General features: G+C 44.2%; 1 protein-coding gene across 3 annotated transcripts in view; it reads left to right on the top strand.

Annotated features, from left to right (window-relative positions):
- Nucleotides 1-22,187, top strand: part of INSC (inscuteable homolog (Drosophila)) — a 135,711-nt gene that overhangs the window by 51,272 nt on the left and 62,252 nt on the right. For all 3 annotated transcript variants that reach the window (XM_012654258.1, XM_012654260.1, XM_012654259.1), the window contains 3 exons: nt 9,724-10,069; nt 11,088-11,140; nt 12,064-12,187. In XM_012654258.1, coding sequence (XP_012509712.1) covers nt 9,724-10,069; nt 11,088-11,140; nt 12,064-12,187 — 523 coding nt within the window. The remainder of the gene's footprint in view (nt 1-9,723; nt 10,070-11,087; nt 11,141-12,063; nt 12,188-22,187) is intronic.

Genomic DNA, 22,187 nt, shown 5'->3' with positions numbered 1-22,187 from the left:
GGCCAGGAATTTTATCTATTGGATCTTCTTTATCTATCTTTAATATTTGTCACTTTCTTGTAAATTCTTTTTATCTCTTTCTTTATTTTTTATTTTTAAAATTTTCTTCATTTTTGCATTTGATTTTCTTAAGCCATTATATTATGTGTTTCTTCTTGTTTAGTCTTTGTTTCTCAAAGACTTTTTCACTTTTATTTCTAATTCTTTGCTGAGTTAGGACATCTCTTTTCTGAGAATTTGTGCTTTTTTTCATGTCTTATATAATTTTCTTAAAATGTTAAGCTTATTTTGAAATAGTAGGTTAAAGTTTTTATCTTTTTTGTGAGATTTTTTTTCCTGGCATTTCCTAATTGTAGAGATATTATTCTGCTATTTATTCCCTTTTTAAAATAACTTGTGCAGGATGAGACTTCAATAATTTTCTGTTGCACATTTTTAAATAAAGTTACTTTTCACAAACCTTTGGAGGGAGGCAGGGTTCAGGAAAACTCTTCTAACTTCACGGAGTTCCACTTTATTTTATTTGAGTGTAGGGTCCAAAAATATGGTGACCTGCTCTCTGAGCATGCCTAGCTCTCCGTCCTTCCCTCTCATTGATCTGAATATCTCTTTCCTTTTCCTTTGTTGTCCCTGTCCCACTCAATTCTGATTCTACTCCCAGAAGTTTCTCCTTAATGTGGTGCTTTGTTGTGAAGAAATTCTTGGTGGATCATTTTGAGAGTTCAGAGGACACCGTGAACTCACCTGTATTGGAAAGGCAAACCCCCTTGTAGTTTCAGCTCCTGTTCTCAAATTTGCATACTGTGCTTCCCATTAAATATTCAGTGGCTATTTTGGGGTTCTCCTTTCTCATGTTCATCAGATGCCACCTTTTTGCTTTCTTCTCCTTCTTCTCCTTCTCCTCCTCCTCCTCCTCCTCCTCTCCCTCTCCTTCTCCTTCTCCTTCTCCTTCTCCTTCTCCTTCTCCTTCTTCTCACATGATGATACCAAGCAGGTCTTACAAGCTGTTGGTGGTTTGATCCCGCTTGTTTTTATTTTGGGGTTTGTTGGGCTACCTTACCACCTAGTTTTGTTATAAGTATTACCCATGGGGGGTTGTTATCTAGTTGGTCTGTCAGTTTTTATGTGGGGATTTGGAGAGATTGAAAAACTATGCTGCCACCACTACCATCTTCCCAGAATTTTCTTCATTTTCTTTGACCTTTAGGTAAAAAAAGTTCTGATGATACAACTGCTTTATTAGAACTGCCTTAATAGTAACTAACACATATAATATTGCCTGTCAGGGATTTCATATATTTGTGTATGTGCATGTGTGTGTGTGTGTGTGTGTGCGTGTTTATACACATGAAATCACAGAAATCCTACTTTTGTCTTTCCCCATTTGCCAGTGAGGCAATTGGAGCACAGAGAGGTTATGTAACTTGCCCAAAGTTAGACAGTTAGCGAGTGGCAGAGCTGGGATTTGAATCCAGGCAATCCAGCTCTAGAGTTCACACCCTCGTGGGAGCAATGGGTCCCAACAGAAGCCACAGTGATGTGAAGAAGACCCGGTGGCACACCTGGTGGTGGTACGATGGTACCTAGAAGAGGTAGCAGTATGAGGAGAAGGGGTGACTGTGGTGGCCTGAGATGTCCAGTAGAGCCCAGAGAGTATGACAGTCACCAGAAGGAATGGCAGCCATGCTGGGTGGACATGGCAGGGCACAGCAGCTGGGTCATGCCCAGTGTAAACGTGCCAAAGGAAGAAAGGATGGCAGAATCATCTGGTTCCATCTTGTGGTTGACTGAACCAGGGATTTTTTTTGTGGGGTGACATGTATAAGATGAACTCTGGGGACTCCTGGAAACACTCATCATGATAGGATGAGAGTAGAGTTGGGCTATGTTTGTTTATGTCTGCTTCTTCTGCTAGGCTGCACAAGTTTCCTAAGGGGCAGGGATCACCAGCACAAGGCATGGCACATAGTCAGTGCCAACAGTGTTTCATTGAATCAGGTTGACCAGGGATTGTCTGGGAAACACCGCTTAATATTTTAAATCTTTTTGAACTGGTTGAGAATACTCTAGAATTGTTACTAGTGTCATGTGGGACAGGCACTTCCCCCAAGGGCTCGGGTATATATACCCATGCCTCACTAGATCGCCATTTTCCTTTAAGTTCAGGCCAGATTCTGAGAGTTGGGACAATAGTTGCTAAGGGTCCAAGCTCCACCCAACCAGAGCATTGCTTAGTGGAAAACAGGAACATTTGTTTGTACAATGTCTTATATGAAAGGTTTGTCTGGTTTTATGGACATCTGCTTCAAGTATTTCTATTTAGAACCAAACATTTTATAATGTCTTTTTGTGGGATCTAGTTACTTACCTAACACTTACACTTTTACCGAAGGGCAGGGAACTCACTATGTCTGACATCCCAGCCATAGACAGCATCCACACCTCCTGAAACAGTCTCGGAATAGAGTCTGCAGTGGGTTCAGGGCGTTCTCATGTGCCAGTCCAGGACACTCATGTCCCTCTTGTGTAACTTCCTGCAAGTTCAGAAAATATTTTCAGCTCTTTTGGCAAGGCTTATGATCTATGTCTCCTATGTTGTCTCAATGTTACTTGACTCAATTACATATTTTTTGATACCTGCTATGTGTCAGGCTTTGTGCTGAGTGTAGATGATACTGAGATGAATCAGGCAATGCCTGCTTTTGAGGATACGACAAAAGTCTGGTGGAGGAAACTAAATAGGGTGTCAGCAGCACACAGACTCTGGAGCCAGGCTATCTGCATAGAGTTCTGGCTCTCTCAAGTCATGTATCCCTTCTATACCTCTGTATTTTCATCTGTGAGGTGGAGACCGTAAGAGTGTGCATCTAGTTGGTTGGAGGAATAAAATAATGCATGATAAGTGCACAGCCGTTGGGGTACTGTAAGGGTTCAATAAATATTAGTTATTGTTACTGGTGAATTTTCTCTACTTTTCTTTCCTTGTCACTTCAGAACTACTTTGCATCTAGATTCCTCTATATTCTTTTAGGTAACCACAACTATATTATTAACCCAATGATTTAGTTGTAACTTGGGTGCAACGCATTTTGGGAGAAGCCAGGGTGGGTGGAGGACCCTTGAGTAGCTCATTGTGCCCTTCACCTGCTGGTGGGCCCGAACCTCCCAATGTCTCCCCTGCTCTGGACCCAGGCACGATGCGCTTGCTTGACAGGGCCTGCAGACAAGCCACTGAGTGCAGTTAGGAGGAGGCAGGGACCCCTGAGCTTACTAGCCTGCTCTGTTTCTTCTTCTCTGTATGTCTGGCTGCTGTTTAGGGAGAAAAAGGAGGTATGTGTTTAAATGTTCTCTAGAAATAAAAGTTATTTTAAGCTCATTCTTAAAGAAACCCAGATTGTGCTTTCCCCATTGGTGCCTTGTCCATCCTCATTTCTGAGGCTGTCACCGTGGACGGCAGCTCCTGCAACTGGCCAGCCTGGACTGGGTCTGGCCTGAAAGCAGCAATTGTATCCCTGGGGCCCGTCCTTTTTGTTCACCTTCCTCCCCAGAGCTGTAGGCAGAGTCAGGGGCTTCCAGTTTCCCTTTATCTTCCTGTTCCTCACAGCAGCCCCTGAAATTTTTGCTTGGGAAAATGGTCCTCCCATCTCCCTATGTTAAGGTTGCCTCTTTCTGCTCCCTGATCCTCTGCGTTTTCTTTTTTGGAGGGTTGGCAGGGTGGGAGGCAGTAAAGTATAGACATAAAGATATTAAGAGAAGACTCTGAAGTAAGAGAGGAGAATGGGTTTTCCGTCTTAGGGCTACTACTTTTTACCTTGGTGATTTTACTTCTCTGTATCTCACTTTCCTCATCTGTAAAATGGGGAGAATAGTAATATTTAATATCTAATGCAGACAATTGTCCTGGGGAGTAAATGAAATAATTCATGTAAAGCTCTTAGCATGGTGCTCAACACATGAAATGAGCTCAATACATGCTAGCCATTATTATATGTATATTTACTGTTACAGGTGTTGAAGTGTTACATGTGGGGAAGGGCAACAAAGAGAACTGACATTTTTGAGTGTCTCCTTCATGCCATGCAGGGTACCAGGCCCTTGACATTCATCCTTTAATTTAATTCTTCCATCAGTCTTGTGTGGACAGTTCTATTACTATCTCTGTCTTACAGATGAAGAAATTGAGGCTCAAAGAGGTTAAGTAAGTAAGTTGTGTAAGGTTGGGTAGGTAAGAAACTTACTCAAAACACTAATTTGTGATGTTAAAAGTCAGGACACTGGCTTCTGGTTGGGGAGTGACCAGAAGGGGGAACAAGGGAGATTTCTGGGGTATCAGTAATAATTCTGTTTCTTTATCTCGTTGCTAGATGCATGGATGTATTGATCTCATGAAAATGTTTCGGACTGTAGCTCAACATTATCATTTGTTCACTTTTATGACCATATGTTAAATTTCATAACAATTTCAGAGAAAAGAAATAAAAGCAGTGGCAGCCTAAAGTCACACAGATGATGAGAAGCAGAGCTAGCTCTTTCTACCCCCACGTGCCAGTGTGTGAGCCCTGATGGCTTGTGCCTGGCCAAGTCCCTCTGACGCCTGTGGTCCTTAGACAATAGGCTGCTCAGGCCCGAGGAAGCACTGGCTCAAGGTCTGTCTGTTCAGGTGGTTAAGGAAGGAGCTGGGTCACTCTGAGCCAGTCAGAGGGGCCTCAGAGACAGGGTCCCCTGAGGTAGCCAAGCACAGAAGGCACAGGTCTAAGAGGCTCTCTTGGGATTAGTCACTGGTGGGCTCTAGGACAGATGATTGGGGCCCAACTGGAAGGCAAAGGCAGTGAAGTGAGCCACGCCCTTTCCCCTGAGAGAACGACTTCTACCCCCTCGCCCAACTGGGGACCCCCTTTCCTTCCACTTCCGGGTTCTTTAGCCAGGTTCCACCTACCCGTCCACTGGAGCTTGCTCCCGATACAAAGCCAGGAGACTGCCAGTCTCAGCTCGCGGTATGGCTGGGGGAGAAGCAAGGGGAGTGAAGTTCTTTCTGGGGGGAAGAATTTCATCTGGACCCCTCCACCCATCCTGTTTTTTTAAAATAAACTTTTAAACTTTTGAATTGTTTTAGATTTACAGGAAGTTCCAAAGACAGTGCAGAGAGTCCCTGTATGCTCTGCACTCAGTGTCCCTGTTTGTTAGTGTCTTCCACTCCCATGGCACATTTTTCTCAACTAAGGAACCGGCACTGGTCCATTGCTACTAACTAAACCCCAGACACTACAGTCGTCTCGCGACATTTGTGGGGAGTTTGTTCCAGGACCTCCATGGATGCTCAATCCACGGATGCTCAAGCCCCATTTGTAAGAGGGTGTAGTATTTGCATAGAACCTGTGCCCATCCTCCCCTCTACTTTAAATCATTTCTAGATTATTCATAATACCCAATACAATGTAAATGCTATATAAATAGTTGTTATACTGTATTGTTTTTTAATTTGTGTTCTTTCTTATTGTCGTATTATTATTTTTTTTCATTTTGAATATTTTCAACATGGAACCTGTGGATATGCCTGACTGTATCTGGAATTCACTAGTTTTTCCATGATGTTCTTTTTTTGCTTCAAGATTCCACCCAGGACATCATATTAAGTGTAGTTATCATATCTCCTTAGTGTCCCTGGTCTATGATAATTTCTCAGTCTTCTCTTGCTTTTGATGACCTTGACGGTCTTGAGGAGTATTGGTCAGGTGTTTTGTAGAATTTCCCTCAGTTTGGGTTTGTTTGATGTTTCTGTCATCACAAGACTGAGGTTATGTGTTTTGGGGGAAGAACGCCACAGGGTGGCATATCATATCATATCAGAGGTACGTGCCGTCAATGTGGCTTATCATTGTTGAGCGTAACCTTGATCACTTGGTTAAGGTAGTGTCTGCCAGGTTTCTCCACTGTAAAGTTATTTTTTTCTCCTTTTTCTGTACTCTTTTCTTTGGAAGTGAGTCACTAACTTCAGCCCAAGCTCAAGCCCCACACTCCTCTACTTTTAATCATCGAGTTTATGTGACATGAGACCTGTAAACACATACGCACTCATCCAGGTATTGGGCAGGTAGAGAGATACACAACTCTAGCCCAGACGCACAGATGCTGGCATCCAGATAAAACAGACAGACACCCAGATGAATTCATATCCACAAACACAGACACTCACAGGCACAAACACTCAGCTTCTGGAGAAATCAATAGTTCTGTAATTTCACTTCTCCCACTAGCACAGTGATGAATCGGCTAGGATTTTAATTAACGCAGCTTCTCAAATCTCACTTTCTTCCTGTTTCTTAAAGATCTTAAAGAGCAAGAACTGAGTATGCCTCCAGTGTGCATTAAAGGGTTTGGCAAATACATGAGTTTCGGGTCTCAGCAGGCCTCCTAGGATGGGCCCAGGCCTCAAGCATTGGTGGCTCTGACTCCCCTTTTCTTCTTTCTTGCCTTTTCCCTGGCTCTTTCCCTTCCAGGCCAGGCGTAAGGAGGTGCCAGTATTTCCATTCAGAGGATCCCAGAGCTGTTCCTCAGGGAGGTGTGCTGCACCCACCCCAGCATACAGGTTTCCTTGTGCCAAGTGCTGGTCCCATTTGGCCATCTTCCAACCCCACCAGTCCCCACCTCTGCTGCTCTGCCCTACTGCCCTTCAGTAGCTTCTCAGGACTTTCAGCATAAATGCCCAGCCCTGCTCTGGTGTTCAAGGCTTCTCACGATCAGGACCCCCATCCGCCTTTCTGATTATCTTCCTCATGGCTCCCTCTCTTCTGAAATGTGGGACTCTAGTCCAAGGGACTTCCTTATTGTCCCTTTGACTGCTCCACCCTGGAGTTTGCTCCCACTGTCCTGACCTGTCCAAACCCTCCCTAGCTCTCTGTCCATCTCCTCCAGCACCTTCCCCTGACCACCCCCCCACCCCCCGCCCCGGAAGGGACAGCTTCCTCCCTTGAATTCCCAGAAGACCTTTACTCTAAGGGACGGCACTGACTCCACTTAGTTATTTGTGGACTTGTGTTTTAGCAAAGGTTCTTTTGGTTATAAGCAACAGAAATTAACTCTTGGACTTATCTCCTACTCCCCAGATGATCCTGGAGTTTCTCATGGAACAAGTGAAGTGGCCGTCATTAACATGTGCCATGTGCAACCATCCCTGTCTCTGTGACTCTTGGTTCTAAGTTTCACAGTTTGGGGGAAGGAATTGAATTAGTGAAGCTTGGTTCAGGAGCCACCCTTGCATCAACCACCAACTGTAGCCAGGAGTGTTTCACACCCCCAGACATGGCCACTGGTGGACCATGCCTAAGTTTGGGAGGAGGGGCTTTTCCCAAAGAGGAGGGAACAGCTGGAGCTTGGGCAGCCACCCCAGGAGGTAGCTAATGTGACTTGTCTCTGCGATTGACAGAAGAGGGAGGAAAGGATGCTGAGAAGACAAAGCAACAGATGTCCCCTGCAAAGTGCTTGTGGAGTGACTGAGTCAGTGCGTGACTGACTAGTTTATGTGTTGCCTCTTAGCAGCTCCTCGGTCAGTTTGCCTCCCAGTCATGTGCCTCTAGAACACAGTGATCATATGTTTTTTCATCCTCTATGTCCCCTTTCCTATCATGTCAGTCTTGGGGCACTCTCTGGGCAGCACGAGTGGTGGAGGCATATGAAGTCTTCTGCATAGGTATAGACGTATCCCAGTAAGTGCCTGGCACTCGGCTACGCATTCGCTGGCTTGCATTTAGAGTAACTGATATGTGTCGGGCACTGGCTACAAGCCAGACACGATGACAACAGAATGTTATTAGTGCTCCAACAGAGGATGCAGGGGCCCTGTGGAGGAACTGGTGAGTTCTGGCTGAGGCTTTTCAGAGGCAGTGACATGAGAGCTGGGCCTTGCAGGGTGAGTAGGAGTCTGCCAGGTAGAGAAGAAGGAAAGGGGATTTCAGTCTGAGAGAGAACTGAGTGTTCAAGGGCGCAGGAGATTGTGAAAGAGAGCGGTGAGTGTGGGAAATGGGGAGGTTGAGTGTAGCTGGAGTGTGGAGAGCATGTTTATGGCAGGGGCGCTGAGGTCGGGGAAGATGGAAAAGGGAGCTGTGGGGGAAGGGAGGTTGGGGCCAGGTCATGGAAGCTCTCCTGTCCCAGCCCCAGGAGTTTTGACTCATTCAGGTCCCAGCTAGCCCTCCTCCAGCCACTTTGGTCTCCTTGCTATTCCTCACACATCTCAAGGACACTTCTGCCTCAGAGCCTTTGCACTTGCTGTTTTCTCCTCTGGAACAATTTACGCCCAGATATCTACATGGTTCCCTTCCTCATGTCCTTCAAGTCTTTGCTCAAATGTCTCCTTCTCAATGAGCCTTTTCAGATCCACCTATTTTAAATGGCAATGCCCACTCCCCTTCCACCACCCCCACTCTCTAGCCTTCTCTCCCGTTCTCTTTTCCTTCCTGGCACTTACTACCTCCAATGTGTTATGTACATCGCTTATTTATTTTGAAAGTCGAATGCCCCCTCACTTGAATGTCACTTTCATAAGGGAAGCGATTATTTGTTTGCTGCTATAGCCTGTCTTAGAATAATACTTGGCACATGGTAGGCGCAGAATGCATAGTCGGGGAATGAATGAATGAATTGGTAGTACGAACAGAATGCTTGAGGCAGGTATGATTAGGACAGAAACACTAATCAGAAGGCTATTACAAGCCAGAAACAAAGGGAGTTGAGCTCAGCCTTAATCATTAACTGTGCATGTCTTCTGTTACAAAATGATGGCAAAATCCATTATTGTCTTGTTTTGTTTTGTTTTTTAAGTTTTATTTTTAATCGACACATAATAGTTGTCTTTTAACTTCTCATTAGTTTCTCTTGATTCTTTAGGTAGATCAAAAGCTCCTTGAAGTAGAGACTTGACATCTTCATCTCTACTTTGCCCACAATGCCTGGCACTTACATGATATTAAATATAAGGCTCTCGACAAATGTTCAATGCTTCATTCATGAGCTGTTGTTACTAACTTTTATTTGACCAAGTGAATTTTAGAGTGACTTTTATTTGATTAAGATATTAGGATCTAATCTATGTTCTCATGCTGTTGTACTAAATAAAGTTAATTTTCTTCCATTATAAAAGTAATACACATACTCACCATAAAAAGTTTGGAAATTAAAGAAAAGTTAAAAAAAAAGAAAAAGGCTTTAGCTTTACCACCCATTAAGAGGTTTTAGCATTTTAATGACTTTCCTTTCAATATTTTTTCTGGATATAGCTTTAAAAATTTTTTTATTATAATAACTGTATGTTTACATTTACATTTTTTCATACTGTATTCTCTACTTTACTAGCACATACATTTTTCTTTGCTTTAAACTTTTGGGAAGCATTATTTTAAATAAGTGGATACTATATAACCATGTAGCTATAGCATAGCTCACTTAAAGTAACTATTATATGATATTTAGGCTATTTCCATTTTCCCTTTATTGTAAAGATCATTTGCTACTCTGTCAGACTTTATTATCTGTCTGGTCATCTGCCCTCGAAACTTCTGTGCTTCCGGCTTATTATCTGTAAGATAGAGATAACCAGAAGTGAGTTCACGAATGGGAGAAACAGTGCTGAGCATGTAGTAGGTGCTTAGTAAACATCAGATGGCCTGGAATGGAAATCTTTGGAAATTGTGGAGTGTTGATAGTCATCCTGGTGCTGTTTCCCGGTTGCAGGCTGCACCTAATGCAGGTGGACTCAGTCCAGCGCTGGATGGAGGACCTGAAGCTGATGACCGAGTGTGAGTGCATGTGTGTCCTGCAGGCAAAGCCCATCAGCCTGGAGGAGGATGCACAGGGTGACCTCATCCTCGCAGGCGGCCCTGGCCCGGGAGACCCCCTGCAGCTGCTGCTCAAGCGGGGCTGGGTCATCAGCACTGAGCTGCGCAGGATCGGGCAGAAGCTGGCCCAGGACCGCTGGGCGCGTGTGCACAGCATGAGCGTGCGTCTCACCTGTCACGCCCGCTCCATGGTCAGCGAGTACAGTGCTGTCAGCAGGAGCTCCTCGCAGGAAATGGGCCAGGTCAGCTGCCTGGGATCGGGGTGGGTGGGTTCTGGGAGTGGAGATGCCTCCCAGCAGAGTAAGTCTGAATTGTGCGAGTCTGCACCTTTCCTCCCTCAGGGGCCTCCCTTTTCTTCCAATAAAGCAGGGAAGAAAGACAGTAAAGACCTTTATTGAGTACCTAATATGTGACATTGTGCTAGGTGTTTTTACACGTATCCCATTTAACCTGCGCAACCTGTGATGTAGGCACCACCACTGTGAGAAGCTGCACAACAGTTAAGTATATTAACTTTAATGCCAACTACCTGGGTTCAGATGTCAGCTCTGCTGTGCAGACCGTGGCAAGTTGCTTAACTTCCCTTTGCCCTAGTTCCTTCATCCTAATGGGTATAATAGCATTTATTTTATAGATTCATTGTGAAGACTAAATGAGTTGTTCCATATAAAACATTTAAAGCAGTTGATTAAAAATATCAGTTAGTATTATTATCCTTATTTTACAGATGAGGAGACAGAAGTTCCGAGAGGCTAAGTAACTTTCCCAAAGTTGTACAGTGAATGGTCTGAACAGGATTCAACCTCAGCTTTTCCGATTCCACAGCTCATGACGTTGAATTTTCTTCTCAAAGCCCAGAGTGAACCATTGACAATCTCTCTTATCATTATTTCTCTCTTTCCTTTGTCATTCACTTTTCACCTTCGTGCTTTACCCTTTGCCTCAAACTTTTCCTTCCTCTACTTTACAGACAGTAAACTTCTATTTATTCTTCAAAACCCAGCTAAAATACCTTTTCCTGTCTGAAGCGTCCCAGATCCCCCAGCATAACGAATTGCTCAGTTTTATTTCCTTACACTTCCAAAGCAGCTGACAATGATCTCTTTTGCCACTCATATCACACTGTGTTATAGATCATGTGCCTGTTCCTTAAGTCGGATAGCTTGATTCTTCCTCTTTATGCCCCAGAGTGCTCGGCACAGCAGTTGGTCCTCAATCAATGCTTATTGAATTGAATAAAATTGATCTCCTTTTCTACAGATTGAGAAGCTGCTAATGGAGAAATGTTCAGAGCTCTCAGCAGTCACGGAGAGGTAAATCTGGATCTTAGGTCTCCCGGGGTCTCTGCCAGCCCGTCCTGCAACAGAGGACGGGGCTGGCACCTTCTCCCAGAGGGAGAGTGGGAGTGGGGAGAACTGGTGGTGGTTTAGGAGTTTCCTTTTCCCGACTTTTATCGGAAACCTTAAAAGGTTCCCTTGGAATTTTCTGCCCCATTTTCTGGCCCTAGGGATAAGGTAAAAGGCAGAGGAGGGGGCTGGGCATAGGAAGAAAGAGGATTTTTGAGGAGTTGGTTAACAAGGAAAAGGTTTCCCAAAGCTTTGGGAAGGCTCCCTAGTCCCCAAAGTCAAGGCGAGAGTCCAGGAAAGGTGAAAGCAGACACGCACACCCTTATGCACACATACATGTGACACAGATGTTCACAGACACTCGCTTGCTCGCACGCAGATGTATAAACACACATTTACACAACCACAGCAATACACCCACGCCCTCTTCTCCATGTTTCGCGTGCATAAACATACATAGGTTTACACTCAGACACATACACACACTCAGCCTCACATGTATACACACCGGGTGTGTGTTGACACTTTCCCTCACCCTTCCAAGCCCCCATGTTCTGCAGGGAGAACCTGGATCTTGGCATCCCCTGGGCTCCATGGGGTCTTTGGCTTTCCTGGGTGGAAGATTCTCAGGCCACAGGGGTAAATTTGAGCCAGATCCCCCTCTGTTTTTCCATCTGGGAAGAAAATCCTCAAGGGCTCAGACATTGCCACATGCCTTCAGAGTGCACTGGAGATACCTGGCACTGCAGCACCGCTCTTCACGGCTTCCCACCTCTCTGACCCCCACCCCAACGCCAGGCCTAGCGCAGGCCCAGAGCTGGCCCCTGCAATGGCTTTGTGAGGACCATGTGCCCCTCCCAGTGGCTCACCCCACAGTTCCTTCTCCCCAGGTGCCTCCAGGTGGAGAACAAGCATGTCCTGAAGTCAATGAAGGCCTGCGTGAGCGAGACCCTGAGCACACTGGGCCAGCACTTTGGCCAGCTGCTGGAGCTGGCCCTTTCACGGGAGGTGCAGGTCAGTGCAGGCCGGGCTGTGGAGAAGGGCGTCGGGGGGACTCTTGGGGGGGAAGGGGGATGGAGGGGCTGAGCCAGGCTGGGGGAAGCTGCTGAAGCGGCCTTTCTTGGGAAGCATCCTGCTCAGACCATTGAATCAACTCTGGCGTCTGAAAGATAAAGCTGCAGAGCTGGGCAGAGGCTTCCTGAGCGTCTGACCCAACTCTTCATTTTCCAGACGTGAAAACTGGAGCCCAGAGAGGGGAGGGACTTATGCAAGGTCACACAGCAAGGTGGTGGCAGAGCCTGGCATCTCCCAATTACACTTTCAATATTGTCCCCACCACCCTAAATCTTCTCTGTTGAGTTATTGTTCATAGTGTACCTAATGGATCTTACTATCCCAAAAGACTTACTGTACCTGCCAGGAATAAGCCAATTCTGGAAATCCGGGTAACAGAGAAGAATCTAGAAAGGTCCTATAGTCCTGCCCCTGCCTCTAGGCAGGCTTGTGCTTTATTTTAGAAAGACGGGGAGGGCTTTGGAGCCTGACAGGTCTATTTTCAGACGGTGGTTCACCACGGGACCTTGGTCTAGCTCCTTAACCTCTCTTAGCTTCATTTTCCTCATCTATAATTGAGAAACCTTCCCCAGGAGAAAAGTGACAGGACTAAGCAAAAACACATGGAAGGTGCTTAGCACGGAGTGCGGGTTAAATACATGTTATTTCCCTCCCTTGCCCTTTGCTATTTTAGAAGCTTCCCAGTAAAGCAGATTCCATATGGTTCTCATTATGAAATGCATTTACATGTTATTTATAGTTACAGAAATATTGTGTTACATACTCGCCATTCTTTTCCCACCACCAAATAAAAGCTTCCCACAAATAACAAATCCCTTTCCATCTTGGCTTCTCTCCAAACTCGGCCTCTCTGCCAAGCCCAGAGTTTCCTTTCTTTCCTTCCTGAGCATTTGGTTCATTTTGTCCAGGACTCCAGCCCTTCTGGGCTGACTCACCTGCCCGTCCTGCCTCGGTCCACACTCCTGACTCCCGCAGGGCCTGCGCCCCATGTCGGTGCAGCAGGTCGCAGGCATTCTCACCCTCCCAACCACAGAAAGGTCCTCCAAGGCCACTCTCCCTGTCCTGCCTGACAGAGACACAGGGGAGGGATGGCTTAAGGCTGGGGCACCAGGGCAGGCACTTAATACTGACGAGCCAAGGCTGACGTCGCAGGTAGGGGCGGGTGATGGTTCAAGCTGGGGCTCCCACCCCAAACTGAGCCATCAAGTCTAGAGGGCCCCACAGGACATGGGGACCAAAATAGGTGAAGAAATCGAGGAAGTGGCGAGCGAGGAATATCGAAGTTAGCGGTGGGGCGGGGGTCCTGGAGGAATGTCCAGCAGGGGTGCAGCGGCCGGCTGCCTCTCTTCATGCCTGTTTTGTAACCACCTGCCTGGAAGTGCCAGGTTCAATTAAAAGGGCCGAAATGGAAGTGTTAAGTTGGATTGTCAATGAAATCCAGCTGGGTTTGGAACTAGTCATCAGCTCTTTCTACCAGGGAGCAAAGAGGTAGGGTATCTTTGCTGCTCTAGTTCCTGAGATCCTGGGAAAAGCTCCCCGGCCTGCCAAAAGCCTACTTTGCCTTTTGGGCTGTGTATTTGAATCCATTCTGGTTTTCCTTCATTCTGACCTTGTTCAGGGTAGAATTCCTTATCCGGTGCTCCTACTTCCCTGGCTGTCGCCTGCTCTACTGCCAAGTCTGACCACCGAGGTCATTGAAGCCTGGCCAGGGAGTGGAGCAGGATTAGCTACTCCTCTGTTAGAATCTGGTCGCCCATGGGCCTCACTCCCCCGGTGGGGTCGGCAGAGTTTTGTCCTCTATTCATCTGCATATTTGTTTCATTTCCTGGTGCTTGCGCCCTTCCCTGCTAGCATGTCCCATGGTGTCATCTAAGCCCTTCTAAGGGCTGAGCTTGCCATGCTCATAATATTTTTTTGGCTGATCTTTAGCTTCTTTTTACATTAGAAGGTTTCCATACAGGACGATGACATCAGAAAGTATATTGGCTGGAGGCAGGGTAATTTGTGCTCAGTGATGTAAGCATGTGTTTACTAAACTAGTGACTCAAATACTGTTCTCTAGGATGCTAGTAATTATACCAGGATCCTATATTTGGGACGTCTTGATGTAAATGAAATCAATTCTATTTTTTTGCATCAGAACTTTTCCTGCGATGTGCCATTCTGCATTGCAAATCTTCCAAAAGGTCCTCACACACTCAGTGTTTCTTGTCTGACTTGTAGCTTGCATATATGGGGATTTTTTTGTGTGTTGTTCATGCGTATATCTCTAGTGACCAGAACAGTACCTGGCATTGAATGTTAAGCAGTATATTCCAAATATATAGGGTCACGGAATTTTCAAATTATTATTATTAAAGTGCCTATTTACTTATTCTGAGTTGCTGATATTTCAGGAAATGCAATTTGGGAAATATTCTTTGAGCACTAGGAAGCCGTGTAGGAGCAATCTTCTCCCCCACCACACACACACACACACACACACACACACACACACACACACACACACACAAGTATGTAGTGACATATTCCTTAGAGTGAGGGCAGCAATAATCTCACACTATTCTGTACAGGTATGCCCCATCCTGGAATATTATGTCCAGTTCCAGGCCCTCCATGGGTGACTGACAATGAGGAAAGAAGTTCCCAGGAGGATGGGGAGGGGCTGAAGATCACAGTTTGTGAGGAATAGTTGGGAGAAGCAGGGATGTTGAATCTAGGGATGGACACTCTGCTACCTACAAGGTTCTGTGCTTTGGGGCCCCAAAAGGGAAGACAGACCTAGGGCCAGTGGATCAAATCTACAGAATACCCCATGTATAAAGAAGTTTGTGAAGCAACAGGGCTGCCCAACAATGGAAGGGGCTGCCTTAGGAACTCCCCATTACTCAGATGGGTGAGCCATGGCTGGGGGGACATAAGTAGAAGATCGAGGTTGGACTGAATGACTTGTAAGGTTTCTTCCAATCTTGATGGTATGTAATTCTATGAATGTGGGCATTGTGGGATAGTGGACTGAGCACAGAGTTGGCAGGCATATCAAGGTTCAAATCCTGACTGCTCCTTATTGGCTATGCAAACTTGGGCAAGTTACTTAATTTCTCTGACCCCTGGTACACTCACTTTTATAGTGGGTTGTGGTTAGGGCTAAACAAGATAACACATGGGTAATTGGTGGCAGTCTCCTGATTGTGTCATCTGCTTTATTCACTAGAGACCTGCTCTGCCTTAAGAGCAACCAATAACAAGCTTTGCTAAAGATGCCTCCTAATCTCCTAATTCTTTATTAAGATAATTTAACTAGTTTGTGGGGAGGGAAAAATTTAAGACTTAAATGTTAGGGGCCACTAATGGGAAATTCATGACCAGTGATGATTAGTCTATATGGAAATAAAGGATTAGCCATGTGAGAGGTAAGGGGAAAAGACATGACTTACAAAAACTGATTTACTTGAAGACAACGTAGGGGATTCTCTATTGAATAAATTGACTCTTGCCTATATCTTTCAATCTTTGATCAGCTTCGTGTGGATAGGTGTTATGTTCATTCACCTATTCACTGAGTCAATTTTTATTTTAGTTTAAATATCACCTTTATTTTAATAAAACTAATTGGGGAGTATAGCTTTGGCTCTGTGGCTAAGAGAGCTTGTTAAGACTTCATCCTACAACTAAATTCTCCTCCTTATCTCAGGCAGAGCTGGACAATCTCAGGCCTCACCTGAGGGACAAGCACCTATCCCATGACAGAGGTCAGACCAGAAGGACCTTCCTGAGAGAAGAGAGGGAGGCACTAAGCTGAGCGTACTCAGTCCTTTTTCCAAACTGCCCAATCAGATAGCTTATCCCTACTCTCTCAGTGAGGTGAGAGGGAGGGGTGGGAGCAAGACCAGCAGAGGTGGCATTGCTGAAACCCCATCCAGGCTGTGGCTCGGCAGGAGTGTGGCTAGGTCACTTGGGGGAGGTCCACTGTCTGTGGGGAAGTCCTTTCCCACCTTCACAAAGCCGTCCTCCCACATAACAACCTCGACTCCTTTTGTGGATCCTTTTGAAGTCACATGGGCAATTTAGACTTTGCTTCCAGAAGGCTCAGAAATTACTCATAACATTATGGTCATTAAGTGAACTCTAAGGATGTTTTGCAACTACAGCTCAAAACTGGCTTCCTGCTCTGTTTCCAGCTCTCAGATTTTGCTCAGCCACGTTGTCCAATATAGGTAAGCAGAGGCTGCAATGAGATTAAATGGCAACAAAAAGAGAATCCAAACATACTCACCCGCTAAGAAATATGAAGATTTCCAAAATTTTAATACAGCCCCCATCCCATTTTAAAGTTCCCTGGGAGAAAATAAAGTAAAAGAAAAACAAAACTGAATCCTTTTAATATAATCTCATCAATTTTCTTATTCTGTTCTTCTCAGCCAGGAGGGCCCCCTCCCGTGTGTGGGGAGTCGTGGTTCCCTCAGCGGCTGCAGTCCCGGATGTCTCTACAGGAACGGGAGGGGGTCCTTCAGGATTTCTCACTTCGTACTGGTCTTTCCCAACCATAAGTGAAAGGGTCCAAGGAGCCCTTAATATCAGACACAGCGTAATATCACAACACTGTCCCTGTGCTCATGGAAAGTTAAAATAGGCCAATCCTCAACCCAGGACAGGAATTCCAGTCGACATTTTGTCCCAGGCTCAAAGACCTTAATGGACACTCATTTGTAGCTGAGGAAAAGAGGATGAGTGGCTGAGACTGTCTTGGTTGCAGCCTTGGCAGGATGCCAGTCAGCTTATTTCAGGTGTTCATAGTCCACAAAGATTTGTGAACACTCACAGACTGGGGGAATGAATCCACCATAGGTTAATTGTGGTACTGTGTTCACCATATATGGGAGAAAAATGTCTCCTTTCTCACTGAAGGATATTCAAAATGTTCTCTCCTTCCTGCAAAGTCAGGCATTTGCAACTTCTGTACAAGGACTTGCTTGATTTGCATTCTTTCCCGTCTAGCATATTCAAAACGTCTTGATTTCTAGCTCCCTCTAAGCCCTGTGTTTCTGCCGCACTAGGCTGCAATGGTTTGGGCTCCTTGCAGTGACTTAGACCAGTGGTCTTCAAACTACTTCAAATGCATTGCATTTTCGTGGTTCCCAAAGATTTTCCAGGAGAAATGCAAGCACGTATTGTTTTAAGGAAATCTATTTCCAGATCTTCAATTTTCAATTCCTTGCTGAGTGGGCATAGTTAAAAAAAAAAAAAAGATTCATGTGTTTTCTTTCTTAAAAACGATCTTCCAAATAATACACTGAGTTTTTTTATAACCCTTCTGTTACTTTCCAAAAGAAAGGCATACTCTTCATCCATCCAGAATCTTCTAGTGCATTGCCCTGCTGTGCAAAAAACGTGGGATGGGAGTCGGGGACCAAACAAAGGAACAGCCTTGACTCATACACCATAAAACCCTTAGGTTTCCAGGAATTATTTCTGTGCTTTATACATATTTATGTTGAGAGAAGCATTAGAAATTGTGTATTTTTCCCAGGGTGAGGATTTTCTGAGTTCAGATATATGGTAGAGTGTGTGGTTGGAGGGGTGGTTTTGAAAGTTTCCAATTTATTTTATCCTTTCCATCCATTTATTCTCAAATGGTGTAAAGAGGGACATTCTCCTTAGACCAGAGCAAAGAGAGCACTGATAGGACTCTTCAAATGCTGAAAAAGGCTTTTTTAGGGAACGTATTTAAGTGCAAGCTATCCCTTTAAGCTATTTTTCATACTCATTCCTAGGATGTGACATTTGCTGAAAAGTATCTTTGAAGAGATTCTAAAGGTTAATGATACTGATTCTTTTAAATGTAAGTGGAATGTTTTTGAGAATGACCAAATTTTTCAAAGTATATTGGATAAAATACAGGTGCAAGTTTTACATGATTTTTTTCATATTTGATGTACATTAAGAAAGCAATGAAAGTCTATTTTGTCAAAATATTTTTTGAAATATTTATACTACTTTCTACTTCCTGTTAATGAAAGATACAATTAATTGTTAGCAGCTGAACGAATTAAATTTAGGCAGTATATACCTTTTTCCTTCTTTAAATACATAGGAAAGTTTGATCATGAAAGTCACTAAAATTAATGCAATTAGTTATAATTTTTAAATTCTCAGTTCTCATTTAATTATTCCCTAAAAATGAACACCAAACTTTAATACATATATACAGCTACTTACTAAAGGAATACTGTGTCTTTTATCCTATCTTAGATTTATAATTAACTTAGAATGTTAGCTAGATATTACTTTGCATTATTCCAAATTCAATAAATTGTTTTATTTTGGCTTTATAACATATGCAAATAAATCAAGTTTTATTGTAGGTCTACTTTATTTTAATATTGACAGTTTTTAGCATTTTCCCTTAGAGAATGGCTTTCATAATTATTTGTCCATGTTTTTAGCATTTCTTAAAATACATATAAAAATTTTAAAATTACAAATGAAGTGAAGTCTTTATTGAGAGACAATTGAGTCCGACTTGGCTGATTTTGCTGACTAAAAGGACTTTTGTTGCCAATTAGGCTATAGGTGGTTATTTCCTATAAATTAAACAAAAGCTGTGGCTTCATAGTTTTGATAAGATATATTTGAAAAGCAAAAATATTTTATTGAAAATTATATTGGCAATGAAATTAATAATATTTTGATTTTCCCAATCCTTTCTGAATAATTTGGGTGACCCAAGGTTCTCTAACTAAAAAAATAATGGTTATAATTAATAGTTATTTGATAAGTCTTGGTAAAGTACTTTCAGAATTTTTCCCAGAAATTGAGAAAGTGAATGAATGACTCTAATGATTGGGTAACAAATGCTTTTGCAAGTCAAGTGGTTTCCGATTCTTTGCTTTTAGCAATTTAGAGGAGGACTGATTTAGAGGAGTTATCAGCTGCTAGATCATTAAAAATAATGTTTGATGATAGATCACTACATGATTACATAACTCAGAAGGTGCCCAAAGGGTTGAGAAATGTAGCTACACAAACTGCTCCCATTCCTCTCTTTTGATTTATGGGAACAAAATTTTTCAGAGTTTACATCTAAAAATATAGCATTAAGTCAATATTCAATCATGAATACATAAATGAATTAGGAAGCCTAAAAACAATAAAAAGACCCATTCATCTCATTAAGAGATATATTTATAACGAAATTTTAATTTTTGTGATTTAAAATTGTTAATCAAAATTTACAACCTATTTAGTTTTGACCAATTATACTGATAATAATTGTAACAATAACTCAACCATGAAAATATTTTTATAAAAACACTTGGGAGATTTTGGGGAAAAAATGGCAGAGTTAAGGTAGCCTTCCAGATCCCTGCTTCCAGAGAAAGAGACGTAGATCTTGGTCTGCTACACATGATCGGATCGCTCTCCTGCCTGCAAAAATAGCGAGGTGAATCAGTGGAGATTCAGCGGGGGACACACAAATCAGGGAAAAGAATAAGGTGAAGGGGAGATAGGAATGCAAAACCTGGAAAGCGCAGGACAGACAATAGAGAGTGGAGCGTGAGACGGCGGCGCCAGCCTGGCCAGTAAGTGCACCGGGACAAGTCCCTCACTAGACAGTACTTACAAGCCCACCGAGAGTCAGGGGCTTGTGTGAAGTGGATGTAGAATTGGGTCAGGAAACGTGGGGCTCAGCGGAGAGGGGACACGAGCTGGAAGCAACGTCAGGACTGCACCGGACAGGGGAGGAGCTGGTCTGGGCTACCTCCGGAGGCAGTTAGGAGTCAGGAAGCTGGTCTCTGGCACCCAGCAGGTCCTGAACGGGGAAGTGATTACTGAGTAGAGGACTCTAACCTGGAAACTACCGCTGGCGATAGGGACTGCTCAGGGTGGGCCAGTAGAAGTGAGAGCCATTGCTGGACTGGCGTGAGATTGGGGGAGGGAGACATAAAGGAGAGGGCGGAGCACCCTGGTGACTCGGCTGACTCCCTGATCGGGTACCTCCTAGCCCCTGAGTGGCTCCCTCTGGAGCCAGCGTCCTGGGGGTGGGCTAACGCCAGCTCGGGGCCCACAGTAGGTCGCAGGTGCCGAAGGGCTCCCTTCCCCCAGCCTGGGAGCTCTCCCAAGGAGCTCTGCCCTTCCAGGACCTAAAGTCAATTAGCCAGGCCTGTTTCTTTGAGCAGTGAATTCTGAGTGCCTCCTCAGTTGTGAGGGGAAGACGCATGTGGAAGCTGAAGGTGCTGGGGCATTGAGCAGGTTGGCAAGGCACCCCCTCCCCCTGGCCACCGTCTTTTGCATGGCCTCTGAGCTTGCAGCAGCAAGACATAGGGAGCCATTCCCCCTCTGCGACAAGCGCCAGTCTCTGGGGCTTTGGCACTGACCAATAGCTGACAGCCCGGTGACTTTCCTCGCCAGACCAGTTCAGGTCATCCGGTACGATTGCATTTCCACCTCTGGTCAGCTACCAACAGAGAAACCTGTGACTAGGGAATCAAAACCCCAGCAAGAGACCAAAACAAGCTCCCCAAGTAACCCCTCCCATCAAGAGAACCCTGGACAACATACTAGCCGCTCCCTCTAGCAGCAGAACAAAACAAAAGTAACAGCGGATCCAGATGGGAAGGATCCAGCGAAAGATTTCTGGGAGTATGAAAAATCAAATGGAAAGCACACCCCCAAAGAAGAACACCAGATCTCTAGCAATGAACACTAACCAGGTCCAGAATACTAAAATGACAGAAGAACAATTCCAAACATGGATTGTAAGTAAGCTCAATGATAAGCAAGGAAAAATGGATAATCATCACAAGGAAACCACAAAAAAAAAAAACCACGCAGGATTTGGAAGAAAAATTCACTAAAGAAATTGAAATATTAAAGAAAAATCAAACCGAATTCCTGTAAATAAAGGACTTATTCAGGGAACTTCAAAACACTGTGGAAAGCCTGAAGAACAGGGTAGATCAAACAGAAGAAAGAATATCAGAGATTGAAGACAGCTCCTTCCAAATGAATAAGTCAGTCACAGAGATTGAGCAGAAAATAAAGAAAAAAGAAACAAGCTTACAAGAAATGTGGGATTATGTGAAAAAACCAAACCTGCGTCTGATCGGTGTTCCAGAAAATGAAGAAGAAACCACTGGATAGGACTGGATAACCTATTTGAAGATTTAATAGAGGAGAATTTCCCAGGCCTTGCTAAAAATCTAGATATACAAATACAAGAAGCGCAGCGGACCCCAGGGAGTTTCAATGCAAATAGAAAGACACCACATCGTGCAGTCATCAGATTGACTAAAATATCAACTAAGGAGGCCCTACTATGAGCTGTCAGGCGAAAGAAACAAGTAACATACAAAGGAAAGCCTGTCAGTATAACTTCAGATTTTTCAACTGAAACCCTACAAGCAAGAAGAGCCTGGGGCCCCATTCTCATTCTTCTGAAACAGAATAATGCCCAGCCTAGAGTTCTGTACCCTGGAAAACTACGTTTTATATATGAAGGAGAAATAAAGACATTCTCAGATAAACAAAGTCTGTGGGAATTCACCAAGACTAGACCAGCTCTCCAAGAAGTTCTAAAAGCTGAATTACACAAGGACCAGCACAATAAACACTCAAGAATGTAAAACCACTCAAAAGCTAAAGATCAAAGGCTAGAATCCACAATGGCTCAAGAGAGAAAACAAAGCAACAAAAAGCAACTCAACAGTTTGATGAACAATTTACCCCACTTATCAGTTCTTTCAATAAATGTGAATGGCTTGAACTCACCTCTCAAGAGACATAGGCTGGCCGAATGGATTAAAAAATACAAGCCAGGTATCTGCTGTCTTCAGGAAACCCATCTAACCTGCAAGGATGCATTTAAACTCAAGGTAAAGGGGTGGAAATCAACATTTCAAGCAAATGGAAGCCAAAAGAAGGCTGGTGTAGCAGTTTT

Source organism: Propithecus coquereli, unplaced genomic scaffold, assembly GCF_000956105.1.
Source record: "Propithecus coquereli isolate 6110/MARCELLA unplaced genomic scaffold, Pcoq_1.0 Scaffold44, whole genome shotgun sequence".
NCBI classification, from domain to species: Eukaryota; Metazoa; Chordata; class Mammalia; order Primates; family Indriidae; genus Propithecus; species Propithecus coquereli.
The sequence above is the reverse complement of the archived record's forward strand: the minus strand, read 5'-3'. Positions and strand labels throughout refer to the sequence as shown.